The 21,224-nt window shown below is 42.6% G+C and overlaps 1 protein-coding gene across 1 annotated transcript in view; it reads right to left on the bottom strand.

Annotated features, from left to right (window-relative positions):
• Positions 1 to 2,042: 2,042 nt before the first annotated feature.
• DOCK7 (dedicator of cytokinesis 7) overlaps positions 2,043 to 21,224 on the bottom strand; it is a 155,286-nt gene continuing 136,104 nt past the window's right edge. Inside the window, exons 45-51 of the mRNA XM_056845289.1 lie at positions 15,393 to 15,527; positions 12,419 to 12,508; positions 10,945 to 11,181; positions 8,945 to 9,088; positions 6,637 to 6,743; positions 3,879 to 4,046; positions 2,043 to 2,149 (exon numbers count right to left, since the gene is read on the bottom strand). Of these exons, the coding sequence (XP_056701267.1) occupies positions 2,107 to 2,149; positions 3,879 to 4,046; positions 6,637 to 6,743; positions 8,945 to 9,088; positions 10,945 to 11,181; positions 12,419 to 12,508; positions 15,393 to 15,527 (924 nt within the window). The 3' untranslated portion in view covers positions 2,043 to 2,106. The remainder of the gene's footprint in view (positions 2,150 to 3,878; positions 4,047 to 6,636; positions 6,744 to 8,944; positions 9,089 to 10,944; positions 11,182 to 12,418; positions 12,509 to 15,392; positions 15,528 to 21,224) is intronic.

Raw genomic sequence — 21,224 nt, 5'->3', positions numbered from 1 at the left:
TCTGGTGGGAGAATGATAGCTGGGCCAGCAGGCAGGCTCTTGATCTGCCACCTCTGATGCCAGCAGTAGCAAAGTCTGCCCTGACACTGGCAGACAGTGGGTGGCTAGGCCAGCTGGTGGGTCTTATTGTGCTGCTTCAGATGCCAGCAGGCTCCGAACCCACCCCGGCAGGAGGAGAATGGTGGCTGGGCTGGCTGGTGGGATACCTAAGCCTGCTAACTAGAACAGCTCTAGAGCTGTCAGTGGTACCAAAGATCCACTGCAAGCCAGGGCCAACAGAGACCTTTTCTTATGGCTGGTAGACTCAGTCTCTGGAGGTCTCAGCTACTGCCCATAGGGAATAATGGCTGGTAGAGTTGGGAATGCTGGAAGATGAGACCCCCAGGTTGGATGGCACTTAATTAGCTACTGGGGAAGAGTGGAGGAAAAGTACGAGTAGCGTTCTTAATGACGCGACTGGACTAAAGCCGAAGGGACCTTCAGTGGTTGACGTGAGTGAATGCAAAAGGAACGTCCAAAGCTGTTTGATGCATATAATAGGAACATGGAATGTGAGAAGCATGATTCAAGGTAAGCTTGAAACTAAAACAAGAAATGGAACGTTTAAACATTTCAATCCTGGGAGCAAGTGGACTGGATTACGACATTTTCAATCAGAAAATTATAGATCAAATCAAGCCTGAACTGACCCTAGAGACTAAAATGACTAAACTGAGGCTGTCACATTATGAGGCTGTCACATTATTTTCTATGAGGACAGACCTTGTTTTCCTTAGAAAATGGACCTTTAAAATTTAAAGGGCAGAGGCACCAACTATCAGCTGTAAGGTGCTCCTTCCTAGCTGCTCCTGTCCTCCCTGACACCACTCTCAATTCAAAGGCTACTGGGAATGATATCATCAGACATGGAAGTCATGTCAAGGACAGAAGCAATGACAGATATTGCCAACCCAGTACCTTAAATGTTGGACACCTTACTGTATTAGCAATATACAATAATCAGCATAAGCTGGTTAGTGGTATTTCTGTTGAAATGCCATGAAACCTGATATATATCAGTAACCACAATGAAAATTACTCGGTGGGGGGGGGATCATTGTAGATATTTGGTAAAACAGTGTTGAATCAGCAGTTTGTAAAAGAGGATAACACTGAATGCTGAAGTATTAGGTACTAAATACTTCAAGTTAATGCTTGGCTTATTTTACACAGTCCATCCTTTCGCTGAAGCATCGGTTTGCAAAAGCCAGCAAATCCCTGTATTTATATTTGCACTGGTGGGCTCCTTTTCAGTTCTGCCTACTGGGCAGTCAAAAAAATCTGGCTTTGGTTATAGAGGCACAAAATAGCATTTCAACTGGGCTGCTCTATAGGAGCGCTTCTCAATCAAGTTGACTGTAGTCAGATATTCCCTTTGCAGGATCATACCCAGCAATTTGAGGCACAGAGACACAATATTCATATATAGCATGACTGCATGACACAAAAATATGAAATGGACACATTCCATGTAGCAAGTGAAAAGTTACTACCTACATACTTACCTATATCTGGAATCTTTGCTATGTGAAGAATAATCAATCTGATAATCTGATGTATCATGAATACATACATATGATAAAAATTAGTATTTACACTGTAAATTCATTGTAAATTCATTGTAAACATTCAAATATTTAATGGTACCATTGAAATAAACACTACATTAAAATGGTTCAAAATGCATTTGTAAAGGCTCCTAATATAAATTAAATACATGTACTAAAAAGGAAACAAATTTAACATTAGATAATGCTATAAATAAAAATGGTTGATACATTAGCGTACCTTTGAATATTAAAAAAAGTCTTTTTAAACAGTTGTGTTCACACAGTTTCACCAATATCTGGAATACCGTTGTTCTTTTTTTTTTTTTTAATTGATAGGTCTACAAGAGTTAATTCATAATTAAAATTTGGCCACTTAATACTTCTTTAAGTAAAATATGTGCAAGGTGTCCATAATGAAATCCCAAAGTTTTATAAAACTTCATTAAAAAGGTCCTGGAGTTGGTAACATTGCACATTCTTTTTCAGTACCTTAAAAACATAAGTGCTTTTAAGATACTTAGATGTCCATTTTGCGAAGGCTCATTCTGCTGAAGGAATCTCTGGGGAGGAAAAGAACAATGAGATAAGCTACTACCTTACAAATTGTGGCGGATGAGTTATGTTCTCCAAGGACATTCTGCTATACAAAGACCCGTATTTGGTGCAATGACCTTTTCTCTGTACAAAAAGCCTTGCTCCGGTGGAAGAGACATGTTCCAACTGAGGCTCTCCTACCAGCAGAACAGATCCAACCAATGGTTTCTTATATATGAACAAAGTAATAGGGGGATTCTCAGGATTGCATATTCTCCCTTTGTGTGTGGTAATCTAATTAAACTTTTCTTTTTACAGTAAACTATACTTTGTCATCACATCTAAACGCTTTTCCCTACAAAAAAAATTAAATCCAAACTAGCTGGTTTTGTATAGAAGACAAGAAACTATAGTTTATGATTTAGACTAATGACCGAAATTGGTAGTCTTTGTTTGGACTGGTATGCACAATGGGAGAACTGAGGGAGTGTACCAACTCAAAGATTACAAAACATGGCTCACACTTAATGCATGCCACAGTATATGTATTTGGTCTATGAAATTAACAAGTCCTAAACTACTGCAGTCACCATGATAAGGGTCCAGTGAGTGGGTCCTGTATATGATCACGAGTTCTCTGAAATCAAGCAAATGTGCCTCAGATGGAATGTTAGTGCAGTATGCCTTATTTTGCTGGGAACGAACACTGGAATCCTCCAGTGACCAGCCTTGGGTTTTGTGCAGATTTCCTTTGTTTTTCAGTAACAGCCATTCTAAGAAGCAGCAATAGGTATGATCTAGTCAAAATTAAGTCCTATCAAGGGACACTGATTTCAGTTGAAGCCAGTTTTTTGTGCTCTTGTTCCAATCTTTAGTGTCAACTTATATTTCTTTCAGAAAACAGAACACATCTGTGAACATGGAAACCATTTTGTCATTTCAACTTGCACCCTCTGGAAACGCAGCTAAATTTAGCAAGTTTACTCTCAGATTCCACCATAGTAGATTCTACAAGATAACATTTTTGAAAAACACTGCATCTAAAGAAGTGGGCTCCTGTCCATAAAAGTTGATGCTGGCATAACATTTTGTTAGCCTTTAAAGTGCTGCAAGGTGCCTGCTTTTTGTGAAATGAGGGTCGTAAATCAGTATTTGACTTTCTGTGGGATATAACCACAGTATCCAGTCCCATACATCCAGGCAATTACGTTTGTCCAGAGAATAACATCCCTTGAAAATAGTGGTATCATCTGTCCCGTCAGTCAAATAACACTCATTTCCCCCTCTTAAATCTATTTTGTAGTAAAAAAAAATTAACACTAAGTCACAATTCAGGTTAACCTTCTTAGCATACATTTGACCCAAAGTGCCTGTGGGCTTCACAAACTAGAAACAGTGCTGAAATCTTCTGAATGGCCGCTGCTTAATCAGCCAACATATCCTGTCTCAGTGCATTCTATCACCCGAAGCCCTCTATTGCTACCTATACGTTGGCTGTTTTTCTGAAGGACTGTGAAATGTCAGGGCATCTGGGATGCAACAGGCACCATCTGGGTGGCTGTCAATTATTGCATGTGGCATTTCATCCGAGACAGAGTGGAAAAGCCACCTACCTTTAGGGTAGCTGCATAATAAACATCTTACTGCACATTGGTTGGAGTGTTTAATTTACCTTTCTCTCCCCTTCTGCTCTACCCCAGCAAGGTTTTGTTTTTCAAACTTTAACCAAGAGATGCTAAGATATATTAGAATGACCTGTGGCAAGAGGCAGGAAGGACAGCCTTGTATAATTGGGGGATTTTTCTATTGATCAGGGGTTGAAGTGCTTCCTTGAGACGATGATAATTTCTTTCCAGCTCCCGCTGATATTCTTTTTGGTCAGGACCAATCAGGCTTTTGTTCTTCCGCAGAGCATCTTCACACCTAGAAAACAAAACCTCTTTCATCACTGGACAAAGATAGCCTATAGACAGTCCTGCATCAATTCCCTTTAGGGCTGTCAATTCGGTTCGGTCCGAACTGAAAATCAACCGAATTTCCCCTGATTCGGCGCTTTTCTGTTCGGACGGATCCGAACTCAAAACTGGCGGGCAACCGTGGGGGGGGCGAATTCAGCGAGTTCGGGAGTTCGCGAATAAATCCGGCAAATTCGGCCGTCAGTAAGCAGCATAACCGTCAGTAAGCAGCATTCTCCTCCCCCGGCCAATCGGTGGGCAAGCTGGGTCTTCTTCTGGCCAATCAGTCAGGATTGAGTACTGGAGGAATCAGCTGATGTGCGGCCCGGCCAGGGAGAGAGAGAGAGAGAGCGAAATCCTCGTGTGTGTGTGTGGGGTGCTTGTGCACATTCGCTCCTTTCTGTGGCTGCAGGGGGTGCATTTTTTGGGGTGCAGACACAAAACTTTCACTGGAACTTCAGATGAAGCTTCTTAAGGTACCCCCCAAGTTTTGTAAACATTGGGTCAGGGGGTCCCGAGATATGCCCCCCTTTTTTCTTTCCATGGCTGCAGGGGGTGCATTTTTGGGGGTACAAATCCCAAACTTTGAGCGGAGTTTCAGACCAGTGTCTTTAAGATACCTCCCAAGTTTTGTAAACATTGGGTCAGGGGGTCTCGAGATATGGGCTCTCCCCCTTTTCCCTCTCCCCCTTTTCCATTTATGTGGCTGCAGGGGGCACTTTTTTGGGGATATAGCCCCCAAACTTTTAGCATAGCTTCAGTGAATTATTCTTAAGATACTACCCAAGTTTTGTAACGATGGGTTCAGTGGGGGCAGAAATATCGCCTCCCCCCCTTTTCTCTTTCCATGGCTGCAGGGGGCGCATTTTTGGGGGTGCAGACACAAAACTTTCACTGGAACTTCAGATGAAGCTTCTTAAGGAACCCCCCAAGTTTTGTGAACATTGGGTCAGGGGGTCCCGAGATATGGGCTTTCCCCTTTCCCCTTTCCCCTATTGGGATGAATGGGGCAGCCGATCCGATCCTGTGTGCATCTCCTCTCCAGAGCAAAACGTTCCGTGCCTAATTGGAATCATCTTGGATTACAGCCCCTCTTGATGGAACAGAAGACAGCCACAGTAAGACCCCTTTGGGGGCTTTAATCTATAATTTTTCTCCTGTGTATGTGTGTGTGTGTGGGGGAAAGCAGAGTCTGTGTGTGTGTGGGGAGGGAGCAGTTTCTGTGGGTGGGGGGGAAGCCAAAGGGGGCTTTCGTCGGTTCTGCCTGGGGTGTGTGTTCCCCCTCGAGTCTCTCGCTCCCTGGTTTGAGGGGGGAGGTTTCAGTTGTGTGTTGCAAAGGTGTTGTTTAACAAGGTTGTGTTTGCAGTTGTTTTGCTAATTTCTCCGCTGTTGTCGGGCTGGGAGCTTTGTGCGTGGGTGGCAAGCTCTGTTGAGATATGCACAACATTAAGGGTGGGGGGGACCCCTTTCAGGGCCCATATCTCAGCCCCCCCTGACCCAATCTTTACAAAACTTGGGGAGTCTTTCAATAAACGTCCTTTGAAGCTCTGCCAAAAGTTTGGGACCTCTAAGCCCAAAAATGCCCCCCCCCCGAGCCGCGGAAAGGAGCGGTTGTGTTTTTAATGGCTTTATTCGGCCGAATTTGTTTCCGAACTTTGAATTCCCACCTAATTGAACGGATCCGAAGTGGGGGAGTTCGGACTTCGGCACGTACCGAACCCACAAGGGTCAAATTCGGCCGAATCCGAACTGTACCGAATTTTTTTTTTTTTGACAGCCCTAATTCCCTTTGCTTATGCCTAACATTCCTGGGCTACAACCCTAATTGTACTCTTCTGGAAGTACATTCCATTAAAATCAATGGAATATTTTTCCATGGTTATAGTGTCATGACATAGTGCCAAAACTGACTTTTATACAACAAGAACTCGACTTTTCTGATCTTAGATTGCCTGAGCCACATTGACAATCTTATTTCTTCACAACTGTTCAAGAGCATTTTAATTAAATTAATCATAGGAAGGGTTTTTCCAAATAGATGAGTGTTCCACATAGATGGACATTTTGTAAATCAAGTGGGGGGCACATTCCAAAGCACCATGAGTTCAGTGACTTTCTGTAATCTTTTATTATGGAAAAGAAGTGCTCAGAGCATCTATGCTCACAATCCTCTTCTGACATTATTGCTGCTCAATAAATACCAATTATTTAGTAGCGTTTATTTTGGAAAGATGTGAGAAAAATATTTCTGTGTTAATGATGTTTCCAAATCAAGTAGAACTGATTCAAGAAAGCAGCAGGGGGCAGAACTCCTATTGGCTTTTACTTGGGAGTAAATTGCATAGAACAAAGTGGGACTTCCTTCCAAGTCAACATGAACATAATTTGTGTGAAACAGTGAGAAAGAATATCAAGGTCACCTAGTTCCATTTATTGCCTTAAAAAAACCAAAACAGGATACTCGCAAATCTACGGGCATTTATGTTGATAGCCTATCAAGTGCAAACATTTTAGGATCATTGAAAAAGATGAGTGGTTTAGTTACTACAACACAATACCTTTTTGTGAAGTCTTTGAAGCAAAGTCGTAGCTTGTTATGGTGTCGGAAGAGTTTTGGATCATTCGGTATTTCAGACAAAAATACCTGAGCAACTTCTAGTGGTCCCTTAACAGAAGAAGATAGTGCGGATTTTATACAGGCCCTGCCACAGGAGCTATATAATACACACAACAATAATAATTAAATGCAGCATTTCTTTAGGCCACCTCTGCAACAGAGTCCTGGAGGAATAGTGCCCTAAGTGGATGAGTGTCAACTGGAAGTTGGGGAAATCATTGGATTTTCTGGCTAATGGAGAATGTGTATGTTTTTTTCCTATGGGATGAAAATAAGGACAAGCTCAAACCCAACCGTTTTATATCTACTCAAACAAAGAAATGGCCATTGGCCAGGAGGTGTCCAAGTGGTTTAGACCCCTAGACTTTGCAAGTCCCTTCCTTCTTCTCAAATATATGCTGCAGGCAAGCCATTCTTTGAAGCCTCCTGACCTACATATGCTTCTACCATGAAGGAGACAGAGATACATTAGAATCTCCTTTCAATATGCCACACAGTGCAGGGTAATAGAGGTTTTTTCGATGCTAAGATAAAAGAACCTTCAAAACAGGATATGCCGTTGTTTTTTCTTCCATTGCATGGACCTGCTTCCCCTCCCCTCCCCACATGAACAGAATAAATTGAATGGCCATTCATGTTCCAAATGCTAATTAAGTCATTTGCCTTCCTTCTGAGCCTGTGCTTCAAGGATGCCTGTTTCTTTTTTTATTTTCTCCAAGTTTCACTTGTTCATTTATTCAACTAAATCCAAATTCACCTCGTTCTTTTTATTTTTTTAATTGTGTGCATGTGTATAAACATAACACACAGAACTGGTTTTCCTAAAAATAAATTATATTTTTGAGCAACGCTGAGAGAGTGGACTTTCACATGTATCGTGATACTAAGTACTTCAGATGTCTCCTATTCTATTAGGTATTTTATTGTGGATCAATTGTGCATGGCAGTTTATTGCTGTTAGCCACCCTGAGTCTGACTTTGTCGGAAAAAGACAGGATAGAAATCAAATCAAATAAACATAAATACCCTTCCCCACTATTTCCCTGAAAGCCCCTATAGCCTGTCCCCTCTCCCTGCTTCCTTCTTATCTTTCCCCACACTAATTATCCTACCTTTATCTACCCCCGTCTTCAGCTTTTTCTCCTTCCCTAAACCTGGTAGCTTCTACCTGGGAAAACTCTGCATGGTTGAGGCTGCTGGGCCAGGCCCAGTTGTGTGGTGCCAGCTGCTGGGTTGGACCCAGTAGTGTAGTCGGGACCCCTCAAGAATTTGTGTGGGGGGGTGCTTACTTTCCCCTGTACCCCCCTTTCCACACTATTTCCTCTTTTCTTCCTCCTGGCAGCCCCCCGATTCTCACCTTTCACGGCTTCCTTCTTGCCTTCCCACCCACCAACCAATCTGACTTTTATCTGCCCCCCATCTTTAGCTATATTTATTATTTATTTGCTTCATTTATACTATGCCTTTTTCCACATTAGGGACCCAAGACAGATTACATCATTCTCCTCTCCCCCATTGTATCTTCACAACAACCCTGTGAGGTAGGTTAGGCTGAATGTGTTGATTAGCCCAAGGTCCCCCTGTGAGCTTCTACAGCAGAGTAGACATTTGAATCTTGGTCTCCTAAATCCTAGTCTGAAACTGTAACCACTACACCACACTGGCTTTTGTGGGATGGTTGCTGTTGAACAGACACACTTGGGTAAGTCATCCAAATCGTACAGTAGCAAGTAGCCTAGTGGTTGCTAGTGGGCCTAGCCCCATGAGTCCTCTCTCAAAGGCCAAAACAGCCCCAGAAAGCCCCGCCGCCCACACACACACCTTTTACTGACAGAAACAAAGGCTGGAAGGCTGCTAATATTGTTGTGGTTGCCTTGCAATGGACACTTAGGGCATTCATTTCTTAAAGCTACAAGCACTACTTCTATCATTTTGGGAGGTGTTAAACCTCCCCAAAGTATTTGTTGTGTTTTTTAACATTTCAGATATTTCTGCAAACATGGGGCTTTCCTCAGGTTGGTGGAGAGATCTGTCTTGTCTGTCCATGCCCCCAATTTAAGAATCCACAGATGGGGCCACATCGATAATTAGATAAATTGATATTTGTAAAGCAATTTGCATTCTTTGGGTTGGATATAGAATACCACAAGAGGACTTTCCTATCTTGTTAAAAAAAAGCATGTTGGACTTTTTTTTTTTTTTTTGCTGCTAAACATCTGTGATCAACGGCAAATTTATCTGTACTTTACCTGATTTACTGTTGTGCCAACTGAACCCTGAAGCACCATTTGGAGCATCTTTGGATCTGCTGGATCTTGATGTGTTGCAAAAGCCAGTTCTTGGGTTTTTTTCTGCATATCCTCAATGGCAACTTCAATTGGTGTCAAAATAATCTAAGGAGATAACAGTCAGTAGTAACACGTAAGTAAAGTCTTACAGCAACTACAAGCACAGTAAATATGGATTCAGAGCATGCTTTAATTGGCTGCTGTTGGTGGAAAGGGCTGCAAAGTCACAGTTGATTTATGGCGACCCTGTAGGGTTTTCATGGTCAGAAATGTTCAGAGGTGGTTTGCCATTGCCTGCCTCTGTGCAGCAGCTCTGGACATCCTTTGTAGTATCCCGTCCAAGTATTAACCAGGGCTGGCCCTGTTTAACTTCTCTGACAATATCGGGATAGTCTGGGACATCCAGGTCAGGGCTGTGTGCAAGACAGTTCTAAATCAGGGAGTATTTGGTGGAGGGTAAAATGTTTTGGTGGATTTGGCTGTGGGTTTTTCATCTGTGCATCGTAAATTAACAGAGTCCTTTTTTTGTGTCCTTGCAATATACTGCTGAGTTGTGACCTGCCTTGCATCTAAGGAAATAAGTCAGGAGTGAAATATTTTAAATAAATAAATAATTTTAATCTCCTAAATACCGAAAGTTATGTTTCAGTTCTTAGAGGAAAGCCGTCTCCACTTGGCAGCTATGTACACAGCTATTGAGACACAGGCTTGTTCTAAGAGCTCAAGAGTAATCATACCGAAGCCAAACACTAGGCTTTGGGACAGACAAATGGAACCTAAATTAATTTGTCAAAAAACAAGAAGTATAAAACAAGCATAATGTGAAGGCTGGAGGAGGGTTGATTCTCTTATTGGCTGAAAACTGTCTACTGGAGTGCAAAAGACAAGCATGTGATTTGCCAAATATTTCCTGTGTGATTCCTTACAGCTTAGGCAGGGATGACGACACAGCAAAGGTACTGGCCTGTGAAGGACACCAACCAAGCCAACACACGTTGTGGAACACATCATTGCCTGTCATGTGGCAATATTACAGATCAGTTTAAGCCACAAAGGTATATGGAGAGAGTTCCCCCATCCCATGCCTGACTCTGTCCTGCTTCCCAGGAACACTTCCTGTTGCTAGGCTTGTCTGCTGCAATAAAGGCACAGCGGGGCCTGAGGGAACCTATCCGCACCACTACTGTGGTGACACAATGGCCTACAGCCACCAGGAACAGCAGCGCAGGAGCTAAGCTGAACCTCACCTGTTGACGCGGGAAAATAAATTGTCCTGTTATAGTAATATTAAAACCCGCATACCAGATTTGATGCCACATTCCATACAGTCAGTTAATAGTGTGGAAACATCTTAGTGGCACAGTGTGTAAGCCTCTCCCTTCTAGCACACAGACAGTCTTCAATGTGAACAGGATTTTTTTTTTCAGGAGCACCCTATTACCTTTCACGAAGGAGGAATTATTTTGTGAACCAGGTTTCCATGTGAGGGAGAGCTCATGAGGAGTGCCTGCTTCACACTGTAGGCTGTTTGCATGGTGGGGGACACGGGCTCATACTGCTCTACCCAAATGCAGTGCCACTGACTGAATTATGAGCTGAGCTAAAAGCCACTACTACTGGACAAATTCCCCCATTATCATTGCCCCTGACTTTTATTCCTTGCTCTTTTCTCATATTATCCTATCCTCTGTCACAATTTCAATCATAAACTACTTGGGGCAGGGAACTGTCTGTTTAATGTTATCAAGTAACGTGTCGTGTCCATCAATGGCTATATCAATCATCATCATAAAAATAGTGAATTAATTAAGTTCCCCCTTTAAATTCCTCCAGAATAATGAATTAAAAGCATATATATCAAAACAATTAATTAGCGATAACAATTTGTTTTTACATTAATAATCCCTCCTCCAGTCTTGCCACTTCCCTGTCTTACAGCGCAGCAGATGCTCAGGTCTCACCTCTTCTTTGTGAATGACATTTATCCTGGTTTTAATGTAAGGGAAAGCATGTGATGTTGTTAAGATTGTCTTCCTCTTGTACTGCTCGTGCAGCTCACCATGAGCTCTGCCATCCAAGGTGAAGGGCGTACAATACATGAATCGCCGCAAGTTGTAGTTTTTGTCAAAGTAGGTTATCCTGTCCTTCATTTCATATGTATCAAAGTAAGGCTCCACGTAGGTTATTTGAATATAGGCCTGAGGTAGAAAAACAGACCAATAAGAATATTTCATGTGCTATTAACAAGCCAATCAACCACTGCTCACCCATTTTGGGATCCATTCCTATTGTAAAACGAGAATCTTTAGTGAAACAATGAGGTGCATCAGTGACAATCAGAATCAGCCAGACCAGTCACAGTTGGAATCATTACTGAGGGAAGGGTCCAAGTGAGAACTCCACAGGCACATGGGGTGCTTATGGAAGAACTGAAGACCTAAGCAGGAAGGCTAGAGAAGTGGTAGAAAGGCTGAATATAACTTACAAGCAGCCTCTGTTCCTAAGGTGCTGACATTTTTATCAGGGCTGTGTGCCACGGATCTACTGTTCAAAAGTGATGCTGACACTTATCTTCCTTTCTTGGCTACATATTACATTCACCGTGTCAGAACGTTTCCATCATTTGATGGTTGACCATCCTGAAGTTTCCCCCATCAACAGCTAGAGAACACTGGAAGGGACAGAAATCACAAACATATTTCTGGTTCTTGGTTTAGTTAACTTTATCTCAGCACTGGGAGCAGGAGGAGAAGGGAAAGGTAAGCAAAGGGAGGGAGAAGATAGAGGGCAAGAGGGAGAGCTAAAAACAGATGGCGGAAGCAGCCAGTGATTTTTCTTGTACTGGGTGTGTCATGTTTACCACAGACTGAGCTCTCACCTAGTGAGGCTCCTCTCACGCCATGATTGCAATATGCACCCATGCCCTTAGAAGAATTTAGACTGGTGTCAGTGTTACTTTTGAATAGTAAGACATTTGACTGCTCCAGTCTCTTAATGCAAAAAGTTTTATTGCAAGAGGGAACAAGCCTAAGTTCTGTATAACAATCTCAAACTCTAGAATAGATTGCCTGGAATATACTACCAGCATCAAGCAGGTTTAGAGAGAGCCTTCGTGGAAATGACTTTGGAACAGCATCACCTTATGTGTTCATTTATTTCCAGGGAAAGTTGGGACAGGCAATAACAGATTCATCAATCCAAACTGGACCCAAGATACAGTTTCAAACAACTTAAACATGGTTCTTGTAGGTTATCTGGGCTGTGTGACCGTGGTCTTGGTATTTTCTTTCCTGACGTTTCGCCAGCAGCTGTGGCAGGCATCTTCAGAGGAGTAATACTGAAGGACAGTGTCACACAGCCCAGATAACCTACAAGAACCAATGAACTCTGACTGTGAAAGCCTTCGACAACTTAAACATGATTTAAGTTTCCTACCTTGTTGGCATCTAATTTGCATTTGTCGACAAGGTTAGAATCCTTAATAACTTCAACAACATCTTCACCAAACCTTTCTCCATAGAATCCCTGAAAATGATAAAATCAGAAGCCAAGATTTTAAATGAGGGCTTGCGTTTTGAGTTAATGTATATGAATACAGAAAAGCGGCAACACTGACTATAGTATAAGCTGTGCCAAAAAGCCTGCAGAATTGAGAACTAATTGTCTAAGGTTATAGCAGGGGGGAAAGGTAATCTAGAAGCACAGATATGAACACTGGATCACTTCATGGCATTTTGTTTCCTTAAGCAAAGAAAAATTCCTTCTCCAGCTGGTCACACACATTGTTATATGCTGTACAATAAAAACAGCAAACAGCGTGCAACAGAACAGAGTTTAAGCACATACATCAGGCACTAAAACACAACTTTTTTCTGGGTTTGTGAAACACCATATTAAGTACTTATGTATATATTGTTGTCTCCCGCTAATGCAACATTTCATCAACACACTAATACAATCTGGAAAAGGCTTTTAGGTGAGGGGGCCACTTTTGTCATTTGCCCTATTTCTGTGCAAGCAGAGATGCTGATTAGATATTTACAAGTGGGGACCTGCAAGAAACTTACGGGAGCAGCTATCCCATTCCCTCCAAAATAGGTCTGGTCAGGGCTATGCCCCCTCCACCTGCCTTTTACTGACAGAAACTGAAGGCTGGAATCTGTGGTTGCCTAGCAATACCCACTGAAGGAATCTGTTGCTTAAAGTGCTCCTTTTATCATTTTTGGATTTAAAAAAACAAAAAACCCATGTATTTTTAAAAAATATTTCAGATTTTTCTGCAAACCTAGGGCTCTTTTCAGGTTTGTAGAAAAATTGGTCTTGCCCATTCACAACACCCTACCATTCATCTACCCCAGGAGAAATGCTTACTTGTAACTGTCTATGTTTCAAGTTGCTTGCACAAAATCAGAGTTAATTTTAAAAAGGAGACACCCCTAGCTAAAGGAATAATTATTTGCAAATTACAAGTTTATTTTGTGAATAATCCTAACAACAGAATGATTTTACTGTTCCTGAATTTTATTTTAATGTTTCAGCACAACTATCTACTTTTTGGTCTGCACGTTAAACAATCTGGTTTAAAATAAAGACACTATTTGAATCCCTTGCAGTCCTTTCAATGTACTTCAGTGCAGCATTTTTATGTAACACCATTCAGTTTGAACTGAGATATTTTAAAAACAGAAATTAATGTGGAAGAACCAACAGAGCAATGTGAAGCCCCCAAGGATTCATCTGCTCAGTAAGTATTAATCAATTGGATAATGGTCTTTTTGAACTAGGGCTTAATAGTGGGATGAGTGTTTAATGCCAGGACTCACTCTTAGCAAACTGAAATTGATAAAACCAGTGGGCAGCTTCCAGACAATTGGAGTTCATTCTAAAAGCATCCTCCTGCTCAGAGGAGAAGTCCTCAAACTGGCAGAAAGAGTCCATCGGAATGGTCCGTCCAGCCTAGCATCTCTGTGAATAAACAAATTTGATTTCTATGCCCACTGAACAAACACAGCCACCTGTAAATAAGGGGAGGAGTCACTTCAAGACAGGGAAGTCTTAACATTGCTCATTGTAAAATAAAGCATTCCCACAAATTCTCGTATCTTATTTGTGTGTCTTGCATGGACCCATTAACAGTACCTGACTGGACATCTTTTCCAAAAATTCTCTCAGGCTTGGCTGAATAACCCCTTTCCCTTTTTTGTAACTGCATGTTATCGATAATAATGTAGTTTTAATTGGAAATGCCTGGTTTTGGTATGCAACTGCTCTTTTAACTATAAAAACGGAGGAAATGAAGGACCCAAACCTATAAAATTGTGGTTCTAGAATAAAGCTTTTAAAACCTGCACTTTCATTTAAAGCAGTTGTGTGTGTGTATGGGGTGGGGACTAACCAGCCATAGAAAGTGGCCACCTACAAGAAATGATCATGTATGTTCCATTATCATGTATGTTCCATGACCTCACCTAATGTTTAATTTATATTTAAAGCTAATTTCTTGGTGTATACCAAACATTTGTGTACTTTAACTGGATAGCAAGAATTGAACCTGGAACCTTCTGTGCACAACTTTTCTTGGCTCAGGATTACTATGGCCCAGTATGATCTAGCCTTCACACATGATCCTATCTCATAGTATAAAAGAATGAGATAGATATGACAGACATATTTGTTTGTTCTTTAATAACTACAGGGGATACTGTGGCTTTCAGATCCATTTCCTACACTGACCAAGCATCATGTTTCTGTTGGACATGACTCTATTGTCTATGTCAATACTATAAAACCAAGAGGATAAGGCCCATCACATGGTTCTTTCCCATTTAATCTGTACCTGTCTGGAAGAGAGAGCACCAAAAAGCTAAAAAAGATCCATGTAATGGATCTCATTCAGATGATTGCAAAATTTATATGTGCACATCACAGCTGTACAGAATGGCATTACAGATGGGTGTGTGAACGGGGGGAGAGAACCAGCTTCTACCCAGATGTGTGCATGTGTGTAAAGGGGACCGACAATTACAAGCAATTTCATACAGTTTTAATGCTCTTGTGACTAGTTCTCAGCCTAGTTTTCATGTTATAATGTGCATTGTTGAACAACTAAAGCAAAAGGGTTTATCTGCTTTTCTGTCCAAGTCCCAGCACTAATCACAACTCAGACATAGATATGCAGAAGCCCTCAAAGGCGGATTTTCAAGGTGCCAGAGTGTGAGCTGGCACTTAGATCAGGAAAGCTCTTGAGCTTTGGGAACAAGTGACATGAGCAATCCTTAAGGTTGTCACACCAAGTCAGGCAAAGCTCCACACTAAACTGAGCTAAAGCTTAGTTGCTCTGTAAGCCTCCCCCACCCCCCAGTCCATGGGGCCATTGGATGACACTTCAAGTATGATGCAGCAATCTCACCTCTAATCGATGAGAAATTTCAGCCAGTTTTGTTATTGCAGGCTCCTTGTAAACAAACTCTTGTTCATCCAGGTCTCCAAATTTTGTCCCATAAAAGCCAACACGGAAGTATGTACCAAACATCCGCTTACCATCCTAGATGCAGGGAGGCAAATGACATTTCAGAACAAAGGCTCAGTCCTGCATAGTGACTATATGTCTCCTGCCTTTAAACATAATGTCATGCAAGAATAAACCATCCAAAAGGACCAAAACTAATTACAGCAAAAAACAAAAAAAACAAAAAAAAACCTCAACAGTAAATAGTAAAATTTAGGAGATTACATGAAAGCAAATCTTAGTCATGCAATTGGGTCAGGCTTGGTCATTCAGTGGACATCTGCATTCAAGGAATACAAGAATGTTTGCCAGCACAAGTTTAGCTGACAGAAGCAGAGAAGTCAACAACAAGAACGCTTCTCTAGCTGCTGCTTGATTGATTTCAGTAGAGCTGCACAGATTTAGCACTAGCTAAATTGGTGCGGCTTTGGACCAAGCAAAATTTCCAGTTCCCGCAGACATCTGAGCCAGACCGAAGTTTGTTATCATCAGAGAAGAATGCTGAGATACGGAGAGCATGGAATTGCTGTTATTTGCCAGACTGGAGTTCAAAGGCTGGAGAAGATGACTTGGGTAAAAGAAAGTTTTATAATGGTTGCTGAAGAGACTGCATAGTGCCATGACATCATGTCATCCTTTCTCATGCTTTGCCCTTTATAGCAGCGTGTGCAATGTAGTGTGAAGAGTGCCATAGCAACTCCACAGTTGTACAAATCATTTTACTGAGGTAAAAGTGGGGTTAATTGGTAACTTAAACTGAATTATCACTTCCTGTAGCCCCAGGACAATCTCTGAGATCATCTGTGCATGCAGTCAAAAAACTGTGAAAGCCATTGGAACTCCTTATATTTCCAAGAGTCAGATTTGCAGGTAATTCATACCACACCAATCCCTATTCAAATATATGAATTGTTGTAGGAGTTTCTGCTTGTAACCCAATCATTTCTATTATGGACGTCATTTCTCTTTGAGCAGATTAGGGTTTAAAAGTGACACATCAACTCTCCAACAGCTTTCTTCTCTGACTTAATATAAAATGTTTTGGACACATCCTTTCAAGAGTGAAACATAGATCTAAACTTGGTTTGCAAGCAGTTGCTTTCCTTTGGGACAGTGGTGGACCCAACAACACACAAAGACATGTACCAATAAAAGTGGAAAACACATTATTTTACGAAAGATAACCAGTTAACTGAAAGATGAGGGCAGCAAACTAGCTAATAAAAGCCACAAAATCTGTGGGTTCCTTCAAAATCCCCAAACACAAACAAAAAAAGTCACACTGCATGCACATGTCATAAATATAATTTAGAAAAGGACTACAAATGTTCACCTTTACTCTCATGGCATAGTTATGCTACAGAGCTCCATGTTTCACATTTCTTCTCTGTATTTAATGTATCTATATATCTCACCTTATCCTGAAAGTTCAGGACCAGTGACATATTTTAGAAAGTGTTTAACAGAAAACAGAAAAAAAACCACATAGCTGCCTATGGGTTCCTATTCTAGCCTGAACAGAAAGGAGGTACTCAGGAAAATTATCAAGTTTGGGGGATGGGAAAACCCCAAGGGAAAAAAAGTTCCTTGATGTAAGGCAACCACAGATAATAGTTCCCTACAAGACTTTGCCATACAAATGGAAGTTTTCCATCTGCATCACTGATAAAGATGGAACAAAAGGAAAGAGGCACGCTTCAAAATATGCATGTGTCAAGTTATGTGTAAGTAATTCTTGGCACCTCAAGTTGTTCTTCAACTATTATAGTTGTACGAGTTTTTTTTGCCACATTGCCTTTATGGAATGAAAGTGCTGACAAGTCAGGCTTCCAATAGTATCAACTGTCTTATTCCACTCCAAGTTCAACTGGGGTCAGCAAACTCATTAGTCAAAAGAGCCAAATATCAACAGTACAATGATTGAGATTTCTTTTGAGAGCTAAATTTCTTAAACTTAAACTATATAGTTTTAAGTCTTAATTAAACTATATAGTTTTAAACTATAAAGTTTTAAGTCTTAATTAAACTATAGGTACACTGAATAAAACTTGATATCATACTTAATAGTGATCTTATTTATTGATAAAAATTAAATTGTAAGTCCCTGCCATTTCCCCCTCCTCGTCCGGAGTCCTCGTCTGGAGGCCTGGTCTACCGCCATAAAAGCCGATTGGTAGACCTGGTCTCCGGCTGAGTCCCATTGGGAGGCCAGGTCTACCCACTGGCTTTCTTGGCAGTAGACCTGGCCTCCGGAGGCCCATAGAAGCCAATTGGTAGACTTGGAGTCCAGGTCTACCACCAAGAAAGCCAGTGGGTAGACATGGCCTCCCAATGGGAATCAGCCGGAGACCAGGTCTACCAAAGGAAGCCCGCCCCACCCAACAGCTGATAGGCGGGGGGGCCCAGGAACAGCTGAGCCGCCCTCCCAGCAATCACGTGGCTAGAGGGGAGGGGAGGCTTTAGCCTCCCAACCATTGAGGGCAAGAGAAAGGGGGACCCAGCCATTCTCCACGACGGGGGGGGGGGAGAGAGACAGCGCGCCCGCTCTCTCTCAGGTGCGCCGGCTCCGCAGCCCGGCTGCCGGCGCGAGCAGGCGCAAGAGCAGGGGCTCCGAACCAAGTTCGGAGAGCCGCACTCAATGGGCCAAAGAGCAGCATGCGGCTCGGGAGCCGCAGTTTGCAGACCCCTGAACTAAGCTGTAGCTGAACCTAAGCTGTAGCAAGGAGCCAGCACACAAACCAGTGGATTCTATTAAATGATCCATACAAACTAAGAATGGCTGACCCTCAAATTATTCAAGGTGCAAATTTCTAATCAAGATAGTGGTCTCCCAAGTCATGCCATGCATTTTTGCTTTCATGTTTTTAGTTTACAGACAGAGCGGTTAAGGAGACCTGGGTACGACTACTAAAGGAGGCATGCATTTGAATACTAGCCCTGCCATCTATAGAGAAGTCCTTGCAGATTTTAGTTCTCCATCTTTACAATGGGCATTATAGTGACTGACGGCAAAAGACATTGCATACTGAATAAATATGACCAAGTGGTAAAGTTTGCCTTAATTTTCAGTGTTGCTTTGAAATTCCACTGAATTTGTGCTAAATAACATGGAGAACAGGTGATCTTGTTCTGCCATTTGATCATTTATAGTACATCTGTTCTTGAAGCTTCTGGAGTAAACAATTGTGATTTCTCAGGTTTCTCTTCCTTCTTTTAAGACCATCACCTACTTATTCATGCCCTAATAGGTTAGTATCTTTTAAAAGCACAGCTTAGCAATACTGAAATTGCTGTAACTAATACAACCTGTACATAAAACATATATGTATTATCCCTGTGATTAAACTTGTTCTCGCTCTGGGAGAGGAGGCCATCTTCAGAGTGGGTGTTTCCTCTTCCTCTTGTTCCGGGAGGCAGGACCTAAAATTTTAACTGCCTATCCCTGGAGGGAACGCCCCCCGCTCTATTCAGTCAAAGACTTTCCGAGCAAGGAGTGTCACCATTATACAGAGAAGAAATAGAAGGTATAGCAAAAAAGAAGAGATCTAACAACAATGCTGTGAATAAGTTTAAACTTGTAATCTTAACTATAACAATACTAATAAAGAACTTGCAACCCAACCTGAAAAAACTTGTGTTGAGAGGATTATTATTGACAATTGTGTGTCATCTTCCAAAAATATTTAGACGTCTGGGCGGGCAAGATGGCCTCCGTATCCCAGAGCAGAAGAAGCCTTCACGGTGAGTAGCCAAGGCTCTTTGTCGCTCTGGGAGAGGAGGCCATCTTCAGAGTGGGACTTAAAAGAGCTGTCCCTGCCCGGGCGGGATCAGACGTCACGGAGAATGCTCTGAAGAACACGCCTTCCAAAAGATGCGTCAGCTGAGGCATAAATATTAAGTTTATAATGCCTCACAAAGGTGGAAATTGAAGACCACGTTGCGGCTTTGCAAATCTCCTCAATAGGAGCTCTGCGATTAAAGGCCGCTGATGTGGCCGCACTCCTAACAGAGTGTGCTGTCACAGTAATTTTTGCTGATTTGTAAGCCTGAGTGATGCAGTTAGTAATTGTACGACTGATGGATGCACGGGACATGGACTTGCCCTTGTTTGGGGCTGTCAGGTTGATAAAGAGAGCGTCTGACACTCTTAGGTGTTTTGTCCAGTCAATGTATGTATGAAGAGCCCTTCTAAGATCTAGGGTATGCCAGGTTCTTTCCCTTGGGGTTTTTGGTTTTGGACAGAATGAGGGTAGAACGATAGATAGGGTAGACTTGCTGAGGACTCTGGGAAGAAGAGGGAAAGGAGGGAAGGCATAAAGAAGACCCGATGGCCAGGGTGCTGTGAGGGCATCCGTCTGCTCTGCTCCCACTTGGATGTACCTGGTGAAATATCTTGGAAGTTGGTGATTCTTGCTCGATGCAAAGAGATCTACTAAGGGCATGCGGCAATGTGTTGTCAGAAGATGAAAAACGTCCTTGTTCAGGCTCCACTCGGCCTCGCTGAGTTCTTGTCTGCTGAGCCAATCTGCGTCGACGTTGAGGACTCCCTGAATGTGCTCCGCTGTGATGGAGTAGAGATTTGTCTCCGCCCAGGACAGAATCTTTAGGGCCTCCTTGTGTAGAATGGAGGACCGGGAGCCCCCCTGCTTGTTCAGGTGAGCTTTGGCGGATACATTGTCCGTTCTCACTAGTAGGTCTGACCCAGTCAGTTGATGTTTGAAGTGCAGGAGGGCATAATAAATTGCACGGATTTCTAGGGCGTTGATGTTCATTCGCCTTTCCTGAAGTGACCATGAGCCCTGTGCTGGTTGACCCTGGAAGGTGGCACCCCAGCCCGATAGAGATGCGTCCGTGAATAGTTGCAACGGCGTTTGTCGTATGTAGTGGACCCCTTTCTGGAGGTTTTGAGGTATGGTCCACCACTTGAGGCTGTGTCTTGTCGTGGCAGATAGGAAGATAGACTTGTTTTTCTTTATCAGGATATCCTTCTGATAAGTCTTGAGAAACCATTGGAGAGGTCTGGAGTGTAGTCGCGCCCATTGAACAGCCGGAATACATGAGATCATTAGGCCCTGTAACTTTGCCATAGTCATGAGGCGGACTGTGGAAGCTTTCATAGTTTTCTTCGCAAGATTGCAAATCTTGCGGATCTTGTCGGATGGAAGGACCAGAGAGTTGTCGATGGTGTCGATGTACACCCCTAGGTGGCGAAGATGTTGAGTGGGAGTAAGATGGCTTTTCTTCAGGTTGATTAGAAAGCCGTGGTCGTCTAACAGCTTGAGTACGATGTCTATGTGCTGGATGCTTTGTGCCCTTGACGACGAACAAATCAGAATGTCGTCGAGGTATGGGTGGATCCTTACGCCTTCCTGACGCGCTAGGGCTACCAAGGTCACCAGGATCTTGGTGAAGACCCGTGGGGCTGAACCTAGACCGAAGGGGAGGGCCCTGAATTGAAAGTGATGACCGTTGTGTAGGAACCTGAGGAAGCGTCGGTGATCTGGGTGAATGGATATGTGAAGGTAGGCCTCGGTTAAGTCCACGGATGTCAAGAAGTCTCCTGGTCTTAAGGACTCTGCTATGGAGTGAAGAGTCTCCATCCTGAAGCGTCGGTAAGTGACATGTTTGTTGAGGTATTTCAGATCGAGGATGGCCCGCCATCCCCCGTCTCTTTTTGGCACAGTAAAGAAGATGGAATATATGCCCGACGATTGTTCCGAGGGGACCACATAT

Source organism: Euleptes europaea, chromosome 2 (genome assembly GCF_029931775.1).
Source record: "Euleptes europaea isolate rEulEur1 chromosome 2, rEulEur1.hap1, whole genome shotgun sequence".
Lineage (NCBI taxonomy): Eukaryota > Metazoa > Chordata > Lepidosauria > Squamata > Sphaerodactylidae > Euleptes > Euleptes europaea.
This window is presented reverse-complemented; position numbering and strand designations above follow the sequence as displayed.